The sequence below is a fragment of the Silurus aristotelis genome (assembly GCF_946808225.1).
Source record: "Silurus aristotelis genome assembly, chromosome: 26".
In the NCBI taxonomy this organism is placed as follows: Eukaryota; Metazoa; Chordata; class Actinopteri; order Siluriformes; family Siluridae; genus Silurus; species Silurus aristotelis.
The window spans coordinates 10,420,399-10,447,759 of record NC_139599.1 but is presented as its reverse complement, the minus strand read 5'-3'; the positions used below and the strand labels follow the sequence as shown (position 1 = coordinate 10,447,759).

Below are 27,361 nucleotides of genomic sequence, written 5' to 3'. Positions count from 1 at the left end.
TACAGCGCTCAGTATTATTAGACAGCTAAAAAAAAAAAACACAGGTAAGCTCAAAGTTTGATTTATAACTAAAATTGATTGAGCACCAACTAGGCACCATTTTATGTGACTTATTTCTATTTTATCATTTGTACTTCAGCTATGTCCAGTGGTTAATCCTTTAACTCTATCAATCTTTACTTTTTTCATGTCCATTTTTATCCCAAAAAAATGTAATGTCTTCACATATAAATAGCCAACAAAAACTTATTTTAGTTTATTAATTAAAACATAATTTCACTTGTGCAATGGCAGTTTCAACAGTGGCTTTAATTGAAAACAGGCCTGTAATCAGTCACAAAATACGAAACTAAATGCTATTCCTTAGATTGAGCTCCACAATGTGCCAAGTATACATAGTGTGACACAAATGGCATTCTAAAGAAGATATGAATCTTTTGGGCTTCAAAAGATATTAATTTCCCTGGCATTTATAATGCTTCTAAAGTTTTTGCCACTTATTAAGAATTTCTTTGTAAGAATTACTTAATAAACATATTAAGAAATTTACTTTGTAAGACACAGCTCTTAAATAGCTGACTGACAATTAGTGTTTTTGTTTCTTGACACTAACTAGACATGAATTTATTTATTTATTTTTTGCCACATTACAAGCGAAACTGGTAATTCTTTCTCATGTGCTTACAAAAATAGTTTGCCTTCCACTGTCACTACTGAATAAGATTTCCATATTTATTTTGCCAAAGACTGACCAATACACATGTAAACCCCTATTTCGGGTATTATATACAAATATTTATATAAATTTTTACAAGACAAATTGCACCATTTTTTTTTTCTGTACAAGAGCATTGATAACATCACAAAGAATGAGCCACAATTCAACAAACTATGATGTCACCTGGGCAAAAGAAACAAAACTGAAACATTCAACATAACCTAAAGGCATTTGGCAATTTGGCAATCTTTCAAATCAAAGATAAAGCTTATGTTCAGTATCAATAGCCATGAAACAAAACTGCTATGAACCACTTTTATTTACAGCTAAAATCTCTGACAGATCCATGCTCCACTTCATGACCTGAATTTGTCTTTTAAAGTGCATGCAATAACACCAGGAAGGAATCTGACTGCATTGATTTGCTATAGTTATAAAATAAATTGATGCCAATTAATTTAGGATACTGAGCAATGTTTAAATTATAGTGGCTATTTCTTCCCTTAAAAAAGTGTGTTGACTCACAATATGAATGCACTCTATATTTACTATATTTTAACCCCCCCCCCCAAAAAAAAGAAAAATCGAAACCTGTTGTTGCTTACAGCTTTTACCAATAGTATTCACATTCGCTGTGATATAGACAAAAACAGCTAATAGCCACGGTGAAGACGGAGGACACATTCTATAGTCGCAATGTCCTTTGACACCAAAGCCATTTCCACACAATGAGTTCACTTTACATTATGGGTTCATACTTAAACATATCAAAGTGCTTACTTGTACTAAAATATCCTGAAGTACTGATTGTAATACCAAAAGTAGGTTGACAAAATGGGGAAAAGGTCTGTTCTTTTATATTTAGCTCCTTTAAGTAACTTGTGTCAGCTGCAGTTTATGTTCAAGCTCCCAGTCAATAATTAAGATTTTAAAAGACAGATCCAGCATGGTCACTGTAAAGGAAACATGGTGAATCCAATAGTTGAGAGACAGACAGGCACAACATATCCACAGACACCAGCATCAGACAGCCTCAAAAGCCTTGGTTTGATCATCTGTCATCTTCCTTTGGAAAGTCAAACGAGGCCAAGCTTCCAAAACCCAATCGGGAGCTCTCCACATCAAAAGCCTCCAGCTCTCGCTCTTGCCGCTCAAACAAATGTTTAACTTTTTCGGTCCGTTCTTTTTGAAGTACAGCCAATTCCTCTTCAATCTGTAATCAAAATGTAGTGGTTTATTATTTGTACAAGGACTGTGCAAGGAGTTCAGGCAAGTGTGAAAAAGATGCTCTTAAATATAAAAATGGATAGTAAATAAAGAAAAAGTCTAAATCAAATCAATATTTGGTGTCACCACCCTTTGCCCGCAGCATCAATTCTTCTAGGTATACCTGCACACAGTTTTTGAGGGCATATAGCAGGTAGCTCCAAACCCCCTGGAGAACTAAACACAGATCTTCTGTGGATAAAGGCTGGCTCAAATACTTCAGTCTCTTCGTGCATTTCTCAGCAGTAAGGTCACCATTAATCCTGAATCTCCAAGTCCATTTGCAGAAATGTAGCCTCAAACTGGCAAGGAACCTCAACCTTACTTTACCACCTGTCATTACAATTGGCTGCCTTAAAAATTTTGATTAATCAGTCCAAAGCACCTGCTGCCGTTTTCATGCATACTTGTTTCCACCTCGGAGATATATATTTGGCTGCAAGAGTAATCATACTCCTAAATCTAATCTTACAAAATCCCTGACTTTTTTGCAAGTCTACAAAATATACAAGTACTGATGCTGAATTGAAGTGAAAGAGTAGTCACAAAATATTGAAAACATCTAATATTGATTCTTCTTCTCTTTGCTAGATTTGCAGTTGTAAATTGATCAAAAATAAACAATTTAAATATGCATTTTTTTGAAGCATTCTTACTTTACTGCATTTCTTTACACCTGCTTAAAACCTTTGCACAGTACTCTATGTATATACAGACTATCAGTCTTAAAAAAAAACATGAACACAAAATAAAATCCATGCTTGCATTTGATATAAACACAACAACCCTTCAAAACATTTCTTTCTCAGGTCATAACATAAAACAATCACACTAGAAAAGTCACATATTACAAAGAAAAGTAACAAAGCTCACTTTCTGTTCCAGGTGAGCCCTGCGCAAGGATGCTTTTTGCTCTAACTTCTGCATGTCATTCTCATGCTGGGCCTCAGCCTGTGTCTTTGTCTTGCCTTGGTAGGCATCCAGAAGTTCCATCTCCTGCTGCAACTGTTGCTTCAAAGCCTGGCACTCTGCCTCCTGCTCTGCTTCCAGACGTAGCTGCACATAAAACAGACCACATGCTAATAAAGTGAAATAATTTTCATAATATACTTGTATATTATGAATATACAATAATATACTTGTTCTTCATAAAATACTTGTTAATTGTTTTGTTTATTATTTCTAATATCACTGTATAAATAAAAAATATATATAAAATTAATATATATTATTGTTTTATGTTTATTATTTCTAATATTACTGTATTCAATTTAATAAAATTCAGTTTAATAAATTTTTATTTGTATAGTGCTTTTAACAATGAATATTGTCTCAAAGCAGCTTTACACAGATAATGTGGTGATTAAAAGTGAATATGTTCCTTATAAGTAAGTTTGTCCCTGATGAGCAAGCCGGTGGCGACTGTGGCAAGGAAAAACTCCCCAAGATGGCATAAGGAAGAAACCTTGAGAGGAACCAGACTCAAGAGGGAACCCATCCTCATCTGGGTTGCACCGAATGTCTATTTATAGCAGATATACAATGTTGCGGGGTACAGTGATGATGATCAGAAGCGAAAAGTAGTTCTGAGTCAGTGTAGGAGACTGTTGACATTAACTTACAAAGATTATATTATATATATATATATACAAAAACCCGATTCGAAAAAATTGTGAATAAAAACAGAATGCAATGATGTGGAAGTTTCAAATTGCAATATCTATCAAATGTTTAAACTGAGAAAATTTATAATTTTAGGGGGAAAATAAGTTGATTTTTAATTTCATGGCATCAAAAAAAAAAAAATTCGAGACAAGGCCATATATACCAATGTTTTTTATAACAGTCTGCAAACGTATGGGGACTGTGGAGACAAGTTTAGGAATAGGAATGTTGTCCCATTCTTGTCTAATAGAGGCTTCTAGTTGCTCAACTGTCTTAAGTCTTTTTTGTCGCATCTTCCTCTTTATGATGCGCCAAATGTTTTCTATGGGTGAAAGATCTGGACTGCAGGCTGGCCATTTCAGTACCCGGAATCCTTCTTCTATGCAGCCATAATGTTGTAATTGATGCAGTGTGTGGTCTGGCATTGTCATGTTGGAAAATGCCTGAAAGAGACGACGTCTGGATTGGAGCATATGTTTGTTCTAGAACTTGGATATACCTTTCAGCATTGATGGTGCCTTTCCAGATGTGTAAGCTGATTATGCCACACGCACTCATGCAACCCCATACCATCAGAGATGCAGGCTTCTAAACTGAGTGCTGATAACAATTTGGGTTGTCCTTATTCTCTTTAGTCCGAATGACATGGCATCCCAGTTTCCAAAAAGTACTTCAAATTTTGATTCGTCTGACCACAGAACAGTTTTCCACTTTGCCAGTCATTTTTAAATGAGCCTTTTTGTATGTTTGGATATGGTTTCTTTTTTGACATAGAGTTTTAGCCGGCAACGGCGAATGGCACATGGATTGTGTTCACCGACAATGTTTTCTGAAAGTATTCCTGAGCCCATGTTGTGATTTCCATTACAGCAGCATTACTGTATGTGATGCAGTGAAAGGTAAGAGCCCAAAGATCACGGGCATACAGTATGGTTTTCCGGCCTGGACCCTTTGTTCCAGATTCTCTGAATCTTTGGATGATATTATGCACTGTAGATCAGGGGTTTTCAACCGGGGTTACATCACGTAGCGCAACAGGACACACAGTTAAAGAACCCTTTACTGAACTATTACCTTGTGTTTGGGATAATACTAAATTCTAACATAATCTCTTAATCACGGACACATGCCCATACAATTTGTTAGGAAGGGACTTACTATGTAAGTTAGGTGCTAGTTTACAATGCTCAGGGACGGGGGTTGAGGTCTGTTTGAGAATGTATCGCGATTCAGGATGTGATTTGTACATTTATGAATGGCTCACCCCTGAGACCGATGGTTTCTCCCCACCAACTGTAGCTGCACACCTAATGCCGCCTACACATTCCTTCATGTCACCAAACCACCTGCATTGCACAGTACATGTATCACAGGGCCCAGACCACATTTTTGATTCTGAATGGATGAAAATGCAAATGGATGTACTCAACACTGATTGGTTATATTGGAATAATAAATTCTGTGCCTTGTCAGTAAACCTCACTAACGCACAAAGAGCATTATATAGCGTTCAGGATGCAGCACCACATATATCACTAGCAAAACCCGTTTCGCATGCGTGGAAAGAATTGGGCCCTTTCGTACTCACATGCTAGAGGGTGGGTGGGCACTGATTAGCCCCCAATGGAGCGATCAGGCAATTTGTTTCGCTTCCCTTTTAGACATACCATCTGCGCACTCCGTTCGGTTAAGGTAATCTCGGAATCTAACTTCGCCCCTTGATGTGCGCATGACCAAGATGTTAATAACCCTGTGGCCATCCCAAAAGGCCTTAAATCCATTCCGTCTACATTATGGGCCACTGACAAATATGATGTGGGACTCATTAAGGACTGTGCACCAGTAGTCATCACACCTAAGTCCTCATTCCGTCCAAAGAAACAACAATACCCATTGAAAAAAGAAGCCTTGGACGGAATTCGACCAGTTTTTCAGGCACTGTTACAGAAGGGCATCATTGTTCCTTCCCCAGACTCGCCCGTCCAAACGCCTCTCTTTCCGGTCAAAAAGATTCGTGACAAGGGCCGCCCAATAGAATGCCGTTTTGTTCAAGATTTACAGGCTGTTAATGACGCTGTACAGGCCCGTGCTCCTAATGTCCCTAATCCATATACTATCCTCTCCCGGGTGCCGGCATCTGCAAAATACTTCACAGTAGTTGATATTTCCAATGTTTTTTTCAGTGTCCCAGTTCATCCAGATTCTCAGTTCTGGTTCGCGTTCAACTTTGACGGCAAGTCTTACACATTCACTCGCTTGTGTCAGGGGTATTTTGAAAGCCCCACTATTTACAATGATGCGTTGCGGGAAAATTTATCCTCACTCCTGCTGCCCGAGGGTGTGGCACTTTTGCAATATGTGGATGACCTCTTACTCTGTGCCCCGACACAGCAGGAGTGTCTTGATAGCACGATAATTCTTTTGAAATTCTTGGCCGACCAAGGCCACAAAGTCAATCCCTCAAAGGTCACAGTAGCAGCCACTCAGGTTTCATTTGTAGGCCATGTGCTTTCAGCAGAAGGGAAAACCCTCTGTAACAAACGGATACAGGCCATCCAGCAGGTACCAAAACCAGTCAACAAGAAACAAATGATGTCTTTCTTGGGAATGACCTTCTATTGTCGTACCTTTATTCCAAATTACACTGAAATGGAAGCCCCACTCACTCAGTGCATTTATGGTACACGTATGTCCGCATCTGATAAAATCACATGGACTCCGGAGGCTAATGATTCGTTTATAGCATTGCAAACCGCTTTGCAATGTACTCCAACTCTTGGCCTACCGAACCCAGATAAACATTTCACTCAGACAGTTGATGAACGACAGGGCACCATGGTTTCAGTCCTTTTACAGGACCATGGAGGCAAACTGCGCCCAGTGGCATACTTCTCGTCAAAACTGGACGCAGTAGCTCGAGGTCTGCCTCCATGCCTTCATGCTGTGGCTGCAGCTGAAAAAGCAGTCATGGCTTCAAAGGAATTTGTTCGCTTCGCTCCACTTACACTTCTTGTTCCTCATGAGGTTTCCATGATATTATTAGAACAAAAAACGTCTCATCTTTCAGCGGATCGATGGCTGCGGTATAATTTTGTTCTTTTACAAATGCCAAACCTCACTGTTAAGCGATGTACTACTCTTAACCCAGCTACTTTACTCCCTATCGCAGGTGACGGGGACCCGCACTCTTGCGTGGCAGCGCTGGAACATTGACGCATTGGGCGTCAATAAAGTAGGGTGTGCCGTAGTAACATTAAATGACATCCTTTTTCAAGAACCACTGCCTTCCTCATACTCTGCACAGGCGGCAGAATTAGTGGCGCTCTCGAAAGCTTGTGCTTTGGTCAAGGGTAAGCGGGTTACCATTTACACAGACTCCCGCTACGCCTTTGGGCATAGCTTTGTGATGATTTCGGAGCTTTGTGGAAACACAGGAAATTTATGAAGGCAGAGAGTAAGCCAATCTTAAATCATTCTCTAGTAAAAGATTTACTGGATTCGCTTCTCTCACCCTCTGAGGTCGCTGTCTGCAAATGCGCAGCGCACACTTCTCACACAGACTACATTTCCACAGGAAACAGGCGTGGTGACTTAGCAGCCAAGGCAGCGGCTCAACTACCTCTTTCCGTGACCGCGTTACACGACTGCTGACACAGTCCCTTTGGACTTCTTTGACCTATCCTCCTTGCAGGTTTTCGCTTCCGCCTCTGACAAACGTCTCTGGCAAACTGCTGGTTGCACTCTGACCTCTAACGTCTGGCGCTCCCTAGACGGCCGCCCATGCCTTCCCTCACATTTTTTTGTAACGTTCTGTAAATTAACACATGGATTGGATCATGTGTCAACAGGGGGAATGATGGATGCAGTTTGAAAAAATTGGTTCACAAAAGGGTTTACAGCAGCAGCACAGTACTACACAGCCTGATGTCAAACCTGTCAAACAAATAACATATCACAGGGTCAGAGAGTACAGCAAGCAGGGCATCCCAGCCCGTCTAAACCATTTGAACATCTCATGGTCGATTACATCGAATTAACACCTTCCATGGGAAAAAAATACTGCATAGTCGCTGTAGACATGTTCTCAAAATGGGTAGAAGTACTCCCCACCGCTAAGGCACAAGGGGTGGCAAAATTGCTACCAACAGAAATAATACCACGATGGGGAATCCCTGCAAAAATTTCTGAGCAGGGCGAACCATCATCTACATATTGACACAACATCATCTACGGCCTTTGTTCTTGTGGATACAAGGACTGCTTGTGTTTGAATCTATACAAACCAGATTTGTTGGGGCGAATAAACAGGTGGCAATATGGCAATACAATCAATCCAGATAAATGTTTTGACCCCGACCACTCCAACATTAACAGACATGTTTGCTGAAAGAACAATAGAGGAACAAGAACAGGCATGGTTTGAGAAAACACTACTATTACCTGCAGAGGATATAGTACATGCTCGTTTACGATGCGAGGGAAATCGCACATGCATGCTCTCAGTATTACAAAAACAAGCCTTAGGAATAGATCAAGAATGTTGGTGGTGTCAAGAACTTAGTCGATTAATGAAGGCTGCCCCTTTGAAACGAACTCAGGAAAACGAATTAGCAGGATATATTCCATGTGCCATGCACGAATTGTTACGACGAGCAAATGCTACAGCAAAGAATGTCACCTCAGAGAAGAACAACACGTGCCCATCTACTACCCATAGCTCACACCCAATGGCCAATTATAGTACCCAAAAGTTAGAGCGAAAATGGCACGTGAGACCAGAAGTGGCTGAAACATGTATTTGTCGACACTCCCCTGATAGGCAGAACTTAAGCGAAGATACTATCGAAGTAGGTTGGTCTACCTGTCATACAACCATTCAAATGAATAACATTTCTTGTATAGGTCCCAACGGTCAGAACTACAGCTGCCCATTCGACAAGAACGATATGATGGACTCCACTGCAGCCTCAGTGTGGGTGTGCGGTCAAAACGCCTATTACTCCCTCCCTGAAAATTTAGCAGGGAGCTGTTACCCGGCGTTGTTAAGTGTAGGCACAACTGTATATGCAGCACAAGACCTGTCAACTGAAGAAAAGCGGGCAAAGCGTGACTTCTCAACTATGCCTAAATTTCACCAAGGTACTAAACTATGGGACCCCTGGACTATCCGTGGGGAGATGACAGGGTGGTCATTAGTCTTGGGAGGGGGCATCGCGGCAGCCCTATTAAAGATAAATGGACTTGCCTGGCAGAGGAAGCGCTATTTGAGATATCAGCAGAACTACATACAATTAGAAAAGCAGTTATTTAAATTAGGTTGGTTTTAGATATGTTAACTGCAGAGAAAGGTGGGGTATGCAAAATGTTGGGAACATCCTGTTGTTTCAGCTTGCCGGATGTTTCAGCAAATGTATTAGATTTATTACAACATATGAAATCCGCAATAGCAACACCACATGACATGTCCTCCTCTTGGGACGCCTGGTTACAAGGATTATCGGGGTGGGCTTATTGGGCCATAACAACTGGGGCTCCAGTTGTTATTATTTTATTGTTGTTGGTTTTCATTTTTCCATGTAAAATGCCTTGCATTACTACGGCGGTACGGGCATGCATATCATCATCTGTAAGTACCCGCTTATTAGCCCTTACTCTAACTGAACCAAGTGACGACACTCAGGTTATCATAGAAGATGATAGCGAGGAGGATGATTATGCGTAAAACGAAACTTATGGAATGAAAGAAATAGGGAAAATCTTAAACAGAAGACCTATATTCTTGATGTGATAAATAAGTGTTTTATATTATAAGGTTTGTTTGTCATAAAATGACAAAGGGGTGGAATGTAAGATGAAATTTTTACATTAATATTATAATTCTGTTTAAGTATATGTATTTTGTTATAATCAGTGTATGTATGAAGTTTTTTCAAAGCTGAACTTTAATAATCCATAAAGCTTGCAATGTAGAGCGTGATCAAGGCAGCATGTCTGAACACAATGCTCTTGACTGGGCACTGTGCTTTCAGCTAAGCAAAACAGAGAAAGATAAAAGATTATCTTTGTACAGAATGGGAAAACATCTGTGTGCAAAGTGCGTCACTAGGGCGAAGTGAACTAAAACAGCGCGAGAAAACAATTGATTATAAGTATGCAATGTCGTAATAAGATAATTAATAATATTGTCTTGAAGGTCGAGGGAAAGTTTAAAAGCATGGTGAGAAGCGTTTATCGGAGCGCTTCTCGGTGCAGCATTGTCTGACTGATGAACGCCTATTTGCTTCTGCAGAAGGCAAATAAAATTGTCTATTTTTATTCTCATGTCGACTCTCTGTCTCTTTTCTGAATAGATAGGACTAGAAAGCAAATTTTAAACTACAATCGTTAGTCAGATTGGTGGTCCCTGCCACAGAACCAGTTGAAAACCCCTGCTGTAGATGATGATAACTTCAAATTCTGCAATTTTTCTCTGAGAAACTCCTTTCTGATATTGCTCCACTATTTTTCGCTGCAGCATTGGGGGAATTGGTGATCCTCTGCCCATCTTGACTTCTGAGAGACCCTGCCACTCTGAGAGGCTCTTTTTATACCCAATCATGTTGCCAATAGTCCTAATAAGTTGAAAATTGGTCCTCCAGCTGTTCCTGAATCCATTCCCAGACCTCAGGCAATCGCTTATTTCAGCCCTTTAAAAATTTTTATGCCTAATTTAACACACAAATATACTTGTAACAAAGTATAAACATAAAAAGTAATAAATTATAAACAAAGAAATAAATAACTTTTTGTTCTTTATGATTGTACTTACTGTTGAACTAGACATGAGACATGCCAAATTGCAGACAAAGATCTCGTGTGCATACACCATGTTCATGCTTTTCCACAATTTCTTTATTTATTTCGTTAGTTCTTTTTACAACCTTCTTTCCAGCACGATCACTACACTTCTTGCGACCCATGATGCAAAATTTATAGTGAAATAAAACAAAAACACTATAAAAACAGACAAAAGCCTGCTTTTTAACACACAACTTTATAAGGCGCAAACTAAGAGCGCACTGGCTTGTGCAAACCTAATGGCTGGGGTCGGTTCCCTGACCGGGAATTGAACCCGGGCCGCAGCGGTGAGGGCGCCGCATCCTAACCACTAGACCACCAGGGAACCCTGATGCATTTACAATTACAAGGAGCAAATTTAAAGGCACTAAAAAGATACATTCTTTTATACAACTTTATAAGTGCTTAATCTCTGTAAAGTTGCTTTGAGACAATGTCCATTGTAAAAAGCCCAATACAAATAAAAATTAATTGAATTGAATATAACTTTATGAGTTTCTTACCGCTTGTGAAGCCATCAAATTGTTGATGCTCTGCTCATACTGTTCTGCCAGCACAGCAAGCTTGCGTGTCTGCTCTTCCTTCAGAGTCTTCATCAGGGCTTTGTGGTCACTTTTAGGGGAGACTTCTAGCTGATGGGTTCTCAGAGCTTTGTACTGCTTATTCTGAACCTTACAAGTGTCCTGGAATTGCTTTTTGATCTGCATCTCCAATGCCTAGATTTATAGCAGAATAAACATGCAGGTTTTATACAGCATAAAAAGTTGGAAATATCCTGTCCTTAAAAAGACGATTCGTGAATAGAAAACAAAACAAACAACATAATTAATATAATACATAAATCCATTGTTCTGCCAAATACTACATAAATCCAATGTTCGGCCCAATTTTAACTCACAATTCATTTTTTGCTGAATTTCATATAAATTTAATTTTATATGGAAATGCTCTGTTAAGCCTTCTTTTCATGGCAAATTACAAATTTCCTATATGAACAGATTGTATATATTTAACTTTTCTTAGGCAGTATTGACTAAGTACTATGTGAACCTTGAGGTTTCTGGGCTGCTGTCGGCGCTCCAGTGCATGTTTCCTGTGTAGCTCTCTCTGGCGTCGGTTGTTGTACTCCTCCTGGTTCTCCAGTTCAGTGTGATGCTGTAAACGAATGAGCTCCATGCGGAGCCTGTGGAGACATTCCAATTGACGCCGCTCCAGGTCTTGTGTGGACTCATCTTGCCGAATCATCAACGCATGTTCCATCTCCTTCTGAAGTTTTTTCTTGTTCAGCTCCTGTTACATAAAAAAAAAAAAATAATAATTATATATATATATATATATATATATATATATATATATATATATATATATATATATATATATATATATATATATATACATACATACATACACACACACACACACACACACACACACACACACACACACAGGTGCATCTTAATAAATTAGAATGTTGGTAAGGAGGGTAAGCCACAAACATTAATTGCCAAAGAAGCTGGCTGTTCCCAAGTGCTGTAGTCAAGCATGTAGTCAGAGTGCTGTATCCAAGCATGTTAACAGAAAGTTGAGTGGAAGGAAAAAGTGTGGAAGAAAAAAATGCACAACCAACTGAGAGAACCACAGCTTTGAGAGGCTTGTCAAGCAAAATCTATTGAAGAATTTGTGTGAACAAGGAATGAACTGAGGCTGGGGTCAAGGAATCAAGAGCCACCACATAAAGACATGTCAAGAAATTTTGGCTACAGTTGTCATATTCCTTCTGTTAAGCCACTCCTGAAACACAAACAACATTAGAGGCATGTTACTTAGGCTAAAGAGAAGAAGAACTGGACTGTTACCCAGTAGTCCAAAGTCCTCTTTCCAAAGTCCTCAATTGAGAGCAAGATTTGTATTTAATTTGGAAACCAAGGTCCTAGAGTCTGGAGGAAAGGTGGAGAAGCTCGTAGCCCAAGTTGCGTGAAGTCCAGTTTTAGGTTTCCACAGTCTGTGATGATTTGGGGTGCAATGTCCTCAGGTCTTGTTGGTCCACTGTGTTTTTTGAAAACCAAAGTCACTGCACCCGTTGCTTCTGTATGCTTCCTTTTGCTGACCAGCTTTTGAAAAATGATAAATTCGTTTTCCAGCAGGATTTGGCACCTGCCCACACGGCCAAAAGCAGCAAAAGTTGGTTAAATGACCATGGTGTTGGTGTGCTTGACTGGCCAGCAAACTCACAAGACCTGAACCCAATAGAAAATCTATTGGGTATTGTCAAGAGGAAAATGAGAAACAAGAGACGAAAACACGCAGATGAGATGAAGGCTACAGTCAAAGAAACCTGGGATTCCATACCACTGTATATATATATATATATATATATATATATATATATATATATATATATATATATATATATATATATACTGTATATATATATATATATATATATATATATATATATATATATATATATATATATATATATTCATTCATTCATTCATTCATTTTCTCCCGCTTATCCGTAATCCAGGTCACGGGGGCAGCAGTCTAAGCAGGCCCCCGCCTTCGACTGCTGCCCATTCCTCACAGCACCGTTCCTCACAGTCCCTCCTGCAGGTGGTGAGCCCACGGGAAATATATATATATATATATATATATATATATATATATATATATATATATATATATATATATATATATATATATATATAAAATGTGTGTGTGTGTATATGTGTTGTTAAGAACAAAATTATGTGACAGTGCTCAAGTGAAAACAAAACCACCAGGGCTGAAATCAATATCACATTGAAAATCCAAGCAAAAGTTCCAAATTGCATGAATTTTATCACAGCAACTCATAATGTTACTAATGTGTTTGACCCTCATGCGCCTGTATGCACTCTCGACAATGACTGGGCTTGCTCCTGATGATAATCCGTCCAATGGAAAAGCGTGACGTCATGAGCGGGGTGACGACATGACCAGGAAGCTATAAAAACACATGCCGTGGAGATGGCACTAGCTTCTGTTTGTTCAGAAAGCGCTCTGTGTGTGTCTGTGTTTTTCCTTCGGACAGGTAAGTACGGGTAAGGAGGTTAAATTTAAATAAAATACTTTTAAAAAATATAAAGAAGCAAGCAATATTTCAGGCTGTGTGTAACTTTGGGGTTGAGCACGCTCGGTCGGCTCTTGAGGGAGCCGACTGCTCGTACTGTGGACGCTCTCAGAGAGCACTCTTCGAGCAGAGCGCTCTCACTAGCACTCCTCGCAGCTTTGGTCCCGCTTCTGCCTTGGCAATGTGGCGGTTGAGGTTATGGGGTTCGCAAATTGCCGTGGCAGAGGGAATGTAGATGGGTGTGTCCCTTTCTCCTTCCTCACCTGGCAGATCCAGCACCTTCTCCCAGGGTTTGGAAGCCCGCTCTTTAGCGGTTTCTTTCACCCACAGAGAGGGTGCGGGGAAGGTAATGAGGCAGATGACATTTTGGAATAACCCGTGGACATGCCTCCGCAGCCAGTCCACTTTAAGGAGCTTTTGGAGGCAGTGACTTGTGTTGTTTTCAAGCGGAACATTGCTTGGCCAGCCGAAAAGCATTGAAAGGTTCCATGAGGCAAAAAAGCAGTAGCCACTTGCACTTCGTTGCCAGGGACTTTAGGCGACGCCCCAGGAATGAATCCCAAGGCGGTGACGAATCTGAGGATCTTGATGGGTCTGCGTACTGTAGAAATAGGCTACATGAATTCCTGTCCACTTTGTTTCAACGGGGTGTGCACCACTCTGGTTGGGTCTGAGCAAGTTATGGAACAGGAAGTGCACACTCTCTTAAGGAAGGAGGCCATTAAGGTGGTACCTCCCCCTGAAAGAGAGCCTGGTTCTACAGCTGGTACTTCATAGTTCCCAAGAAGGAAGGAGGACTGCGTCATATCGATGACCGGTTAACATTAGCTAGATCGGAACACTTGGCGTCGAGCACATCCGGCATCGAGATGTCATTCTCGCAAACATAAAGGAATTGGGGTTAGCGCGTAACACTAACGACAGATGCCTCCCTCACAGGCGGGGGAGGGGGGTCTGCACTCTCACCTCCTTTACAAGCTGGCATGACAGATCCTCCTGTGGGCCAAGGGAAGGCTGCACTCACTGAAGAAAGTGTGCATCCCAGGGCGCCTAAACCAGCGAGCAGACGCCTTTTCCAGGCCTGGGGAGTAAAGGCTCCAACACAAATTTGGAGGAGGTTTTTCAGAGCACAAGTAGACCTGTTTTCGGCTCCCAGAGAGGGTGTTTGAGAAGCGATGCAGTCCGTCTTCTTCTGGTAGCCCTTTACTGGTCGGCCATGGTTTATAAACCTGGTAGCTTTCTCGAACAACCTCCCTGGGACATGTTTCCTCTGCAGTACCTGGAAGCTGGGGGGCTCAGGTGTGACCTAGAGTGCCTACATGGGATCTGGCCATAGTTTTCAAGGCCCTGTCCAAGCCTCTGTTCTAGCCTTTTAACACTAGGTTTACTGACTTGTTTATTTTCTGGTGCAAGTCCCAAGGTGTTATTCACCCCTGTTGAGATTTTCACAGTTCTAAAGCTGATTCTCCTCCTGCTTTTGTTGTGCAAACCACCCATCACCTGTGAGGCCTGGCACATTTGCATTTGTTTACCCAGTAGCTCAGATCCAAGGCAGGCCAAACCTCTGTGTGTAACTTGGAAACCTTCAGAAATGCCTGCCGTATCTATACAAAATATCCCACACATGACTGACCTGAGGTGCCCTTAAGGTTTTTCAGTCATGCTTCAGGCATTCTATCCTCCTCCCTTTCGAGCCCCTGACTAAGAGAATCTTAATTGGGGCACTGCAAGCACTGGACACATACGTCCACAGGACTGCCCCATAGAGGAAGTCAAACCAGCTGTTCATCTGCTACAGTCTGTGTAAGAGGGGTCTTCCTACAGACAAGTAGGTGGATTGTGAATGCTAGCTCCTCCTCTTATGAGTCCTCTGGTCTCTCTGCAAATTTCAGAGCTCACTCGATCCGGCGTGTGATGGCCTTTAAGGTCCACCCCACTGACCTTTGTCAGGTCTTACAACCTTGACAGTGCCACTCCTGGCCCCTCTGTTCTTCAGTCTAGCTGTGCTCAACCACACTATGCAGGGACTGGTCAGTCTGGCAGTATTATACACACATTCCTAAAGCGTTGATGACGCAGCTCAAGTTCCTGATGGGAAACGTCTCTGGTTTATGTATGTGGTCACGCAGACGCATTCCAAAACTATTGTTGATGCAGCGTCTCATTCCCTCAGGGAACCAGGGACACATACGTAACCCAGAGAGGTTCTCAAATGGACTCAGATCTGGGGAATGTGATAGTCAGTCAATATCATCAGTGACTTTAGGATATTCTTTCCTTTACAATCACTGACCCACCACCAAACTGATCAATGATGTTGTAGGCAGCATACATTCCACACAACAGCTCCATAATCTTTCATATCTGTCACATGTGCTCAGTGAGAACCTGCTCTCATCCATGAAAATAATGGGAGGTCATGGGCAGACCTGTCAATTTTGATGTTTTCTGGCAAAATACAATCGAACTTCACAATGCAAGGCTGTAAACCTACTATAGGATGTCAAGCCAAGCTGTCATGCCACCCTCATAGCGTCTGTTTCTGTCAATTTGGTTAGAAACATGCACACCAGTAGTCTGTTGGAGGTCATTGTGTAGGGCTCTGGCAGTGCTCCTCCTGTTCTCCTGTTCTACCTGTTGCTGGGCTGTTTCCCTGTTGTGGCCATGCCCATCTCTCCATGTGTAATGGCTTATTTCCCAGTTTCTCCTTTCTACTCTAGAAACTGTGCTGTAAGACACACCAAACCTTACAGCATATATGATGCATGCTACAAGCAGTGACAAGGACACAACAAACAACACAAAACCAAAGACAAATTATTTGGGAAGAATAAGGAGAAAGCAAATGTCTATAGCTACCACCTGTAAAACCAATCCCTTTTTGGGGTTATCCTGCCATTGCCTCTCCAATGAAGCTGTTGTCACTTTCATTTGCACCAAAGCAGATGAAACTAATTCACAATAATTTTTGCTAAATAACTGGACAGTTTATGGTTTAAATGACTTGGGGCATGTACATGGAGAATCAAAAGTATTTTTTTTTTACTTATTTTTTGTTTTGTTCTTTTACAAAAAAGAAATTTTTATACTAATTGTATTTTACAGATGTAAAATGCTTTTTCTTCATTGCACCAAATATTTAATTATTATTATGTTATGCATTACATATAATATATAACATATTATATAATGTATAATGTTTGTCCCAAGAACTGTAATCCCCGGTCACTATTTGAACCAGAAACTTTACTAGAAATAAAATATGTGCACTTTACAAATTACCTCCCGTATCTGTTCCTGTTCAAACTCATGTTTTTTTATGAGGCTTCGTCTCTTCAGAGCACGGCAACTTCTTTCATAAATGAGCCTCTGCTGGTTGAGCAGCTGTGCCTCTTCCTCGGCCTGTGAGCGCTGCATTGTCTCCTTGTGGCGTGACAGCCTTTCTTGCTTCTCCTCCTTTGGTGTGCTAAGATCCTCAGTCATCTCCTGCAGACATATTGGCATTTTTTTTTTACCAATTATAGTCAATGGGCATAAGCTAGGAATATACCCTAGAAAGTGGTACACATTGACATTAGAGAAAAATGAATGTAGGACGGGAGCAATGCTATACATTTCATCATATTGCCACAGTTAATACAAACTGCTACAGTTGTATAAAAATATTTGGTTTAACTATTACAACTATTAACTATTAAGGTTTCTATACCCCTTTCTTATAATTGCGGTTGACAAAGAGAACATAACAGGTCCTGCTCTATTGGCAGAAAGGACAGCCTCACTTTTTGCCAGGTGATAAGTAAAATGCTTATAAATCATAAATGTCTTCTCATGTATGTAGGTTAGAGATGTTGGCTTTAACAAATTTTTGTTAGCATTTTAATATATCAACCTTCCCTCTCCAACTGGAAACTGTGAAATTGGCTATAAGTATATACAAAAATATATTTTTTATACAACCCCAATTCCAAAAAAGTTGTGATGCTGTGTAAAATGTAAATTAAATCATTATGCAATATTGCCTGAATTTTAAATGCTATTTGGCCAGGAGTAGAAAGTGCAGTTCTGGATCATGTCTGTATATAGTTTTGTTTTTGTAAAGAGTTTTAAACTGCTCACAGACAATGATTTCCAGAGGTGTTTTTGAGCCAATACAGTGAAGTGCCACCTAAGGGCATAAAAATCACAGGCATCCAATATTGATTTTTCCCCGTGTATTTTGCAAACAAAGATTTCTCCAGCTTGTCAAAACTTTTGATGATATTATTTACTGTAGATGAAATTTTATGTTGAAATTATTTCACAGTTTGTAGGCACAGTTGTAGGCACAGATACTCTTTTTATACCCAATCATGTTACTGATCTGTGGCCAATTAACCTAATTAATTACAAAGGGTTATTCCAGCTGTTTCTTTTTAGAAACACTTACCGTTATAGCTTTTTCTTGCCCTGTTCATACTTTGTTGAGAGGTGTTATGGCTATCAAATAAAAAAAATGAAAAACAATTATGTTTGCTATGGTAAATTGTAAATTAAATATGGGTAGCAAATTATTGAATTCTGGGCTTTTTTCTTTTCTTTTTTTTCAAATTGGGGTTGTAAAAATCAGTTGTACAAAATGTAAACTATTATAAAGAATGTTATGTATAAATAAAATGAGTGAAATTTGTTATAGACATTTTAAAAAATTTTAAAGACCCAATGATGAGTTAAAAGATCCTTTATCATGAAAAAATAATAATGCAGAGTGCTACAGCAGCACTTTTGCTTCAACACAACTCACTTCCTTTATCCTGTCCCTGCACAGTCTGTACTGCTTTTTCTGAGTGTCCAAGAAGGTGGTCAGTTCCTTCTTCTGCTGGACCAAGATTTGTTGCTGGATTCTTTTCTCCTCTGTGGATGATGCTTTAATCTGAAGTGTGATAAAAACTTGACTGGTCAATTCAGACCTTAAATGCATTGAATTTTCTCATTCAGGTTAGAAATAGACTATATAACAATTTATTTACAAATGTTGGACAGCGTTATGAGATAAAAAGTAAGCATGTATTTCTCTCTATCTTGTAATTATATCTCTTTGTGATGTATTGCACTATTAGATTTAAGGATATCAGAGAGGGATATTTAGCTGGGTAATTTGAAGTACTCTCTAATCAAAAGCATTTGATTAGTATACAGTTTTTTGGGTTTTTTTTTTTTTTTATTTGATTAGTATACAGTGGCATCCACTATTTTTGTTAAATATGTGCAAAGAAGGCTGTAAAACATTGTTTTTATTGTTTAGGATTTTTTAAAAATCTTTTGATCAGAAAAATCTTTAGAATATGTAAAAGAAAGTATATTCCCAATGATATTTGACTAGGAACAGGGAATTGTTGAACCATGACTTCCTGATCCACACAGTATAAATATAGGATAACACATTGATTGATCAAATCCCCTTTGATATTCATCATAGTGTGTTTGATCAGCCTTGAAAATGTCCATGTCCAAAACCAGGACAATAATTAAAAAGTTAAGAGTGTACTGGAAATGCTATAAATAAACCTGGAAGAAGGCCCAATGAACTGTGATGGGTATGGTTTGAGGGCCAAAAAAATCTCTAAAGATCTCAGCTGGAGATTTGCAGAGGTTATCTGTGTTTTGGAGTCAGATATTTTCCAAAACTACAATATAAAACCTACATTACCACAAATTGTTTGGAGAGGTCTAAAGAAAAAAAAAAAGCCTCTACTCTCATCTAAAAAAAAATTAATGCATCTTTAGTTGACCTGACACTACTGGAACATCAAATGGTACTGGGTTCTGTTGTCAGATAAAACCAGTGGTGACAGTAACGAAGTAAATGTAATTCGTTGCTGTACTTAATTAGTTTTTTAAAGTATTTGTACTTTACTCAAATATTTCAATTCGAAGAGACTTTTACTTCACTAAATTTCAAAGTTCAAAGTAAAAAAAAATCTTGCTTTTTACTCAACTACATTTCAGTAAATCGCTTGTTTCTTTTTATTTATGAGCGGATAAAAACTTAACTGGTCAACCCACCAATCAGGGTAGAGCGTGGGCTCTGTTTTGAACTGTTTTGATTGACACTTGGCAGTAGCGGAATTAGGTGACATGGGCAGCCACCTAGGGAGGCATCTTTCTGGGGGGTGGTGCAGGGCGGGGCGTCAATTATATATTTCATGGTCAATGAACCTGGTTGGGACCGCCCAGAGAAGTTTCCTCACTCATAAACTCAGAAAGGAGAGACGGGGTTGAGTAACATCACGTCTGTAAGGAGAGCTAAATCCAAATTAAAACTATGGATGACAAAAAAGATCTAAACCCTCAGGAGCCCAAATCAGAAAAAGAGGAAAAAAGTAGGGGGAAAACATGCAAGAGATAAAGGTGTGTATGCAGCTCTATAACTAATCTTATTATAAGGATAGGAAAGGCTAATGCATTTAATGAAATAGGCCAATAACTGTATAGCACAGGTTATGCTGTGTTGCCTGCTATACTTTTATGCATATAGCAACAATATTTCTTGCATAACATTATAATTTATAATATGTAGTTTATTAAATGTGTAGCAACATAAAAAAAAAACTACAGCCTAACTAGTCTAGTAGGACTGTATAGTTAAACTAGTAGCACTTGTTGATTTGATTGTGTTGATTTAATTACCTTTAATAGAGATGATGTCATAAAGGTTTTCTGTGATTGTTTAGTAACTAAGTTCAGTAAGGGCAGCCTAAAAGGCTTATTTAAAAGACATATATTATAAGGATATAGATGTTGTATGTATCTTATGGCTACAATTAGAGCTGTATGGGTCTTGGTTCTGAGAGTTTGATAAATTGTGCACAATTACGTGTGTATTTAAATGCATTTAGGGTGATAATTATACATAAAAGGGGACCTCAGAGATGTATCCAAATTTGTGGACTGTTTTAAGCAGTGTTGTGCTCGTTACTAAAAAATAGTAACTAGTTACAGTTACTCGTTACTTCATTCAAAAAGTAACTCCGTTACTTTGTTGATTACTTACACCAAAAAGTAATGCGTTACTGTTAAAAGTAACTTTTTAGTTACTTTTTTAAAGAACGTTCTTTAATGTTCCCATTAATACCCTTTAATGCGTTATGGTCTATACAAACACAAAGCTGACTTAAACACAAAGTAATTTTTAAACACTTTTATTAAAGTCAGACCAGCACAAACTAAATATATTACAAGGATTTCTAAAATAAATAACAAAACAAGCTGAATAATATATTCACATGCAAAAACTAAAGTGGCTTCTGCTGTTGTGTTGAGCCTTAAAATGTTCCTTTCACAGCTGAACAATGTAGAACAGAACACCGGGTTAGCTTCTAGCTACTAGCTCCTCAGGCATGGAGGTCCTGAAGGAGCTTCGACAGATTGGAGTTGTTGTTTATCGCAGTAGATACGAGCTTCGAACCAGAAAGACACAGCTTACATTTGACTAAAAGGTTTTTGTCTTTATACTTAACTAAAGTGAAATAATGAGCATATTTCCACTTTGAGAAACTCGTCTTGCTCTCGCCTCGACTCGCCATTACTGCCGCACAGACCGAATCAACGGAGACACGCCCACAGCGCGTCTTCTTCGTGTTTACAGTGGTTCATCCACCAATCCTACAATGCGACGCTGCTGTAAGCAGGTTAGGCTGTAGTCTACACTTCAGCCCAAATTAATCCATTTATAAAAGTAACGGGTAACGCACCATACGGTAACGGTGTTACTTTATTTTTAAAAGTAACGCGTTACAGTATTAGATACTGTAAAAAGTAACGCGTTACCGGTAATGTGTTACTGCCCAACACTGGTTTTAAGAATATGTTTTACTCAGCCAGTGACTGTAGCTGAAGCATAGAGGAGCTTTTTAAAACTGAAACTAATCAGTGGGGGAGACTATGGGTCAGTTTAGTGTCAGAGTTAAACAGCAAGCAGAACAGAGCAAAAAATTATGGAAAAGACTCCTGACTCTAACCTGCTTCAGCACCCGTGGCCTTATTTGCAAGATATTTTTTACGTTGTTGAAAAGGAGGTTTTGGGCTCATGAATTCTTAGATATCAATCAGTGTTTACCTAATTAATATCATTCTATTAATAGATTGTTGTGTTAAGAGTAACATTAGAGTCTTTTTACATAAACTGAGTTGATTAAGCAAAGAGTCTTGTGATAAACATTATCAATAGGAATTTTGTAGCGATAATAAATCATAGTACTTAGATAATTAAGTACAGTTAAAGGCAAATGCTTTTTTACTTTTACTCAATGAAAGTTTAAAAGGAGCACTTTTACTTTTACTGGAGTAATATTTTACCTATAGAATCTTTAATCTTTTACTCAATTACATGCTTTGTGTACTTCCATGGGCGTAAATCCTGGGGGGGACGGAGGTGACATGTCTCCCCCCCACCCCAATCCAAAAAAATTATTGAAAAAATATTGCACTCTCTATTGTGAAAAATATATGTATGTATAACTAAATAATTGTGTAAGTTAAAAAAACAAATGCAAAAAAATGCATTTAGAAACAGTTGAGTTTCCCCTCCCCTTCCCCACAGTGGTTTGACCCACTGCCTGCTTTCCCAGTTTATCTCACCTACTCTGCACACACACACACACACACACACACACACGAGTCAGGTGTGTGGCTACAGCTCAATTAATGTTCAACTCCATTAACAAGGGTATTTTATTCACTTTAAATAATGCGATTCTCTTTAATCTAGTTGATGCAGACTCATTTATAAATTATTTGCGGTAAAAATGCTGATTACCGATGTAATTTTCCATGAATCTGCTATATTAGCGATTAAAATATCCAGTTAACGTTAGCTTGTTTACAATAGCTTGTAGCATAGTGCACTGCAACTAACACACCAAAGCCGTTTCCTATGCAGTGTTTTATTTGGGACAAATTGGCATAATGTTAACTTAACATTAACGGCCACAATTAGCATATTGTTTAGCTGTGCATTTACTAAATGAGCACTGTGCTACGTCCGAAATGACCCCACTGTATTTTTTTGTATAATCAATTTCTATTCTGTTCTTAAGTGTCTTAATTAATTTTAAATAAAAATTTAAACCTTTTTTAATTCCTTGTTTTGCTTTGTCATTGAACCTGAGAAAAACTGAAAATAACCATAATGACGCAGTCTCCATGCTACAATAATAATGATAAAAGCAAAGTTTTTCACTGTGGGGACACTGTGTCTTTATAAGTACAATTTGACTATTATTTGTGTCCCCTTCAAAAATTGCTCATGAGAAATTTGATATTTACTGTCCTCCCCTACTGTTAAATAAATTTACGCCCATGTGTACTTCGTCCACCACCGGATGAAACCAAAGTAGATCTTTTTTGCAATAAACACCAGAGGTGAATTTGACAAACATAGAAAGGTAACAATATGGTAAAGCACCTTGTGCCTATGGTTAAATGTGTTGTTGTTCAGTGTTTTAGCATTGTTTTTTTCTGTCAGAGGACAATGACATTTTATTAGGAAAAAATCCAAAGCTCTAGAAAGATTTTGTACAGAAAAATGGTTTCAGATTGTGCCATTTATTCTCTAACCTCTTCATGAATTATAGGAAAATCAAAAGTATTAATTTTGCCAAGGTAAGTATAGCAATAATTGTGCTACACATACTGTATATTTAGCATATTTCATTTTTTTATTTTGCATATTTTTTTAAGCTTGTTGTGCTTTTTATATTCTTGTTAGCAGAGTATTCTTCTTCTTTCGGCTTTTCTCATTAGGGGTCGCTTAAGCGGCTCATCCGTCTCCATAACCCCCTGTCCTCTACATCTACCTCTTTCAACCCAACTACCTGCATGTCTTTCCTCACCACATCCATTAACCTCCTCCTTGGTCATCCTCTTTCCTCCTCCTGTTAGCTACATCCTCAGCATTCTCCTACCGATATACCCTATGTCTCTCCTCTGCACATGTCCAAACCATCTCAATCTTGCCTCCCTCACCTTGTCTCCAAAACATCCTACATGTGCTGTCCCTCTAACAAACTAATTTCTAATCCTGTCCATCCTTGTCACTCCCAACAAAAACCTTAACATCTTCAGCTCTGCTACCTCTAGCCCTGCCTCCTGTCTTTTACTCAATGCCACTGTCTCTAAACCATACAGCATCGCAGGTCTCACCACAGTCCCATAAACTTTCCCTTTCGCTCTTGCAGAAACTCTTCTATCACAAATCCCTTCTGCCACTCTTTTCTTCACTTCTCTAACACACCCTCCATTACTTTGCCCTGTTGACCCCAGGTACCTGAACTTCACCTTGTCCACCTTTTCTCCCTGCAACTGCACCACTCCACTGCCTTCCCTCTCATTCACACACGTTCTCTGTCTAACTCCTACTGACTTTCATTCCCCTTCTCTCCAGCACGTACCTCCACCTCTCCAGGCTCAGCTTAACTTGCTCCCTACTCTCACTTCAAATAACAATATCAGCCGCAAACATCATAGTCCATGGAGACTCCTGTCTGACCTTATCTGTCAACCTGTCCATCACCACTGCAAACAGGAAAGGGCTCAGAGCCAATCCTTGATGCAGTCCAACCTTCACCTTGAACCAATCTGTCGTTTCTACTGCACACTTTACTGCTGTCTCACCCTCATACTTCTCTGACACACCTGACTTCCTCATACAATACCACAATTCCTCTCTCTGCACCCTGTCATACGTTTTCTCTAAATCCACAAACACACAACGCAATTCCTTCTGACCTTCTCTATACTTTATCAACATTCTCAAAGCAAATAATGCATCTGTGGTGCTCTTCCTTGGCATGAAACCATTCTTGTGAGCAGAGTATTTATGTTTTTTAAACAAAAGAGCAAACGATTTAACATTAAGAACAAATTTTCACAGACTATATTTTCTCATATTTCACCAAGGGTATCAATATTAGTTAAGGATTGTAAAATAACTGACCAGTGTCTGGTTAGTGGGCTGTATTTGGTTTAGACATACACTTGGGTTCCTTGGTCTTTATGAAAGCTGCACTGATTTCATCTGGCACTTTAACAAGAGACCTCTAAATTAAGAGAAATTTCAAGCATACAAGATTTCAAATTAATTTAACTATTTACAATAGAGTGTAAGCTGAAGTGTAAGAGAGCGAATGTATTAAATAAATACTAGTTCTGATTTAGATTATATTTAATTAAAAGTAACTTGTGAATAATATCATGGGTTGCATGGGTCTTTATTACTGTGTCTAAATCTAGATTCTTAATTTTGTTTCTGTAGATGCTAAAAATTAGCAGAAGATTTGCTTAATTTACTTCATTTCAATGTTGCAACACAGCAAAAAAAATCTTCCCTGGGGGAATTGGTATATTTTCAGGCAAACATAGTTTGGAAATTAAATATAATAAAACTAATAAAACAGATAACTGTATGCATAAAGTTGCATTGTACTAAAGAAATTTTTTAATTAATGCACTGTTCCTGATTTAGAACTCAAGTTACCTCTTTCTCCAACTGGGCAGCCTGCTTTTTGGCTAGCCGCTCCAATTCAATGCAAGTGTTGTTGGCCTGGGTCTCCACTTCCTTCTGCAGACGGAGCTTGTGCTCATCCATTTCTGCCTTTAGCTTGTTCTCCAGCGCAATCAGCTGCTTCTGGTGCTGCCGCCGCATGCGTTTGTACCCTGACATCTGCTCCTGCCACACAGAGTCCTGCTCATGCTCCTGGATCTCCTTGCTGACCTGCAAGCAAGAACATATATAAGTTTATTTATGTTTGTGATATTAATTATGATTCAGTGCAAAGTGAAATTCTTATAAACATAGCACATAGATCCTGGTCATGGTTCAGAGGTTTTGATCTGAACTACATTGTCACTGCTAAAGCTTTTACCTGCTTTTATGGCCATATGTCACCACAGCATACAACCTCTAATGCAAGCAGCATTTCTATTACTTTAACCTTGGTTAGAAAATGAATAGATCATACCTTACAACAAATTTAAGAATGATCTGCAGATCAGTTGCAAGCCACCAATGAGAATATGCTATTGGCTAAGCCACAGCCTGAATATGCCTATGCAATTTATAATTAGGCCTTGTAATTTAATTCACAGCATAATCCCTTTTTTAAGGATTAAGGAGGAAGAAAAATCACCAACCTAACAAGGCCCTGACTGAAAATCAAATAACACGCACCATACATGAATAAAAAAGGCATTACATCACATAATATTGAATGTAAAACATCTCAAACATCATTCCCCACCTCACAAAGCATGAATAGAAAAAGGGCCAACATTTTTTTAACGCTGTGTGACTTACACATAACGGAAAAATAGAACCACGCAATGAAAGACGAGCGCGGGAAGGGGGGGGCGGCGGTTGAATGAGAGGTGGTAAAGGGCTTATTAACGAGATGTGGTTGCCATAGCTACAGATGCGGCCTGTGCGAGCGGCCTGTTCCTTTTTGTGCAAAGAAATAAATCAAACATAGAAACGAAAAGGGAAAGGAGAGCTAGCCTACCGAAGACGCCGGTGCGACGGTGGCGAAGATGCTGCAGGGGCTCTAACTTTGGCTTTGGCGCGCGCAACTCCGGGGAGAAGAAGCAGGCCGCGGCTCTGGCCCGGCGCGCCCGTCTCGAGCCTCATCCCTCACTCCAGCATCCTCCTTCTGCTGTAGGGGGGGAGCGAACACGCGAGCCACAGATGATGTTGGGGGGTGGGCACCAGCCGCGCGCTCCGCCGCCACTGCTGATGAGGATGAGAATGCTGTTGAGGAGGAGGATGTGGAGGAAGAGGAGGAGGAGAACGATAATGCTGCTGATCCCGCCAACGATGATGCTGCGTCTCCCTGCGTCCCGCGTAAGGCATAGTTCGCGTAAGGCATCCTTTAGTTCGCCCGTCTCTTCCCTCCCTTCCTCAGCGTTAGTTGATCACGGGCGTCGCGCGGCGCTCCTAATTGCGAACGAACCCTGCATGGCGTCGGGTGTCGCACAAAACTGCACGCCGAGGCGAAGGATATATATGTGTGTGTATGTGCGAGAGAGAGAGAGAGAGAGAGAGAGAGAGAGAGAGAGAGATATTGGGGTGAGATGAGGAGTACGACGGAGAGAAAGAGGCGGAGGCAAACGAATCCAGAGGCAAAGGTTGAATTACTGATGTACAGACTCATTCTTCTGCTTTATGCTATTACTACAACTTTATTATTCCTAAACCTTTCCTATAAGTCATATGTTTCTCAGATTCATTCAAAATGTCCACTTTATGAATTTTTGGAAGTTCATTTAGAATACTCTGACGGGGTCAGATGAATCTTTAAAGAATAATGACTGTTCAAACACAAAGCATTTTCTAATGGATTTTAATGTAAATAAGTGTGAATATGTAAAATAAAGGGTTAAATAAACCCTCACAACAACAATGACAATAAATTGTCCGGGTTCAGTTCCAGTCCTACTGTACAAGGTTTGGTGTGAGAGAAAGATTAAGTGTGTGTAATGTGTGAGTGTATATGGCACTTACATATCTTTTTCAATATCCAAACTATTTTATTGATAAAGTCCTGCAACTGGATATTGGGGCAGTGCTGACAAGTTTGTGTGTGTCTGCATGTGTGATTTCAATAATAAAGGTTAATTTTAATATTGGTCATATCCTATTTTATCCCAAATTGTTTCCTGAGTGTACTTCTTTAAATACAGACTAAAACAAGAATGAACAGACATATTTCACTAGAAAATACAAGGTTTGC

General features: G+C 39.5%; 3 protein-coding genes and 1 long non-coding RNA gene across 5 annotated transcripts in view; 1 reads left to right on the top strand and 3 right to left on the bottom strand.

The window, feature by feature from the left end:
* LOC310720928 overlaps positions 1-27,361 on the top strand; it is a 308,842-nt gene that overhangs the window by 226,128 nt on the left and 55,353 nt on the right. The window lies entirely within an intron of this gene.
* tescb (tescalcin b) overlaps positions 1-27,361 on the bottom strand; it is a 138,536-nt gene that overhangs the window by 69,051 nt on the left and 42,124 nt on the right. The window lies entirely within an intron of this gene.
* Positions 233-26,643, bottom strand: taok3b (TAO kinase 3b). The gene is made up of 8 exons (XM_083531938.1): positions 26,135-26,643; positions 25,114-25,350; positions 18,382-18,510; positions 16,881-17,084; positions 11,537-11,776; positions 10,990-11,202; positions 2,858-3,040; positions 233-1,931 (listed from the first exon to the last, which is right to left on the bottom strand). Exons 2-8 carry the CDS (start codon positions 25,297-25,299, stop codon positions 1,770-1,772), a joined length of 1,317 nt encoding a protein of 438 aa, XP_083388064.1. The 5' UTR covers positions 25,300-25,350; positions 26,135-26,643; the 3' UTR covers positions 233-1,769.
* Positions 23,356-27,361, bottom strand: part of LOC310720847 (uncharacterized protein) — a 273,241-nt gene continuing 269,235 nt past the window's right edge. Inside the window, exon 3 of the mRNA XM_083531971.1 lies at positions 23,356-23,519. The gene's annotated coding sequence lies outside the window, so the exon portion shown is untranslated. The remainder of the gene's footprint in view (positions 23,520-27,361) is intronic.

Bases quoted from the DNA above. Each gene is read 5' to 3' on its own strand.
- taok3b (XM_083531938.1), bottom strand. From the start codon at position 25,299: ATGTCAGGGTACAAACGCATGCGGCGGCAGCACCAGAAGCAGCTGATT. The intron at 17,085-18,381 runs GTGAGTTGTGTT...ATATGTCTGCAG, and splicing joins GCAGGGACAGGATAAAGGAA to GAGATGACTGAGGATCTTAG. The intron at 3,041-10,989 runs GTAAGAAACTCA...TTTTATGTGCAG, and splicing joins ATTTGATGGCTTCACAAGCG to CTACGTCTGGAAGCAGAGCA.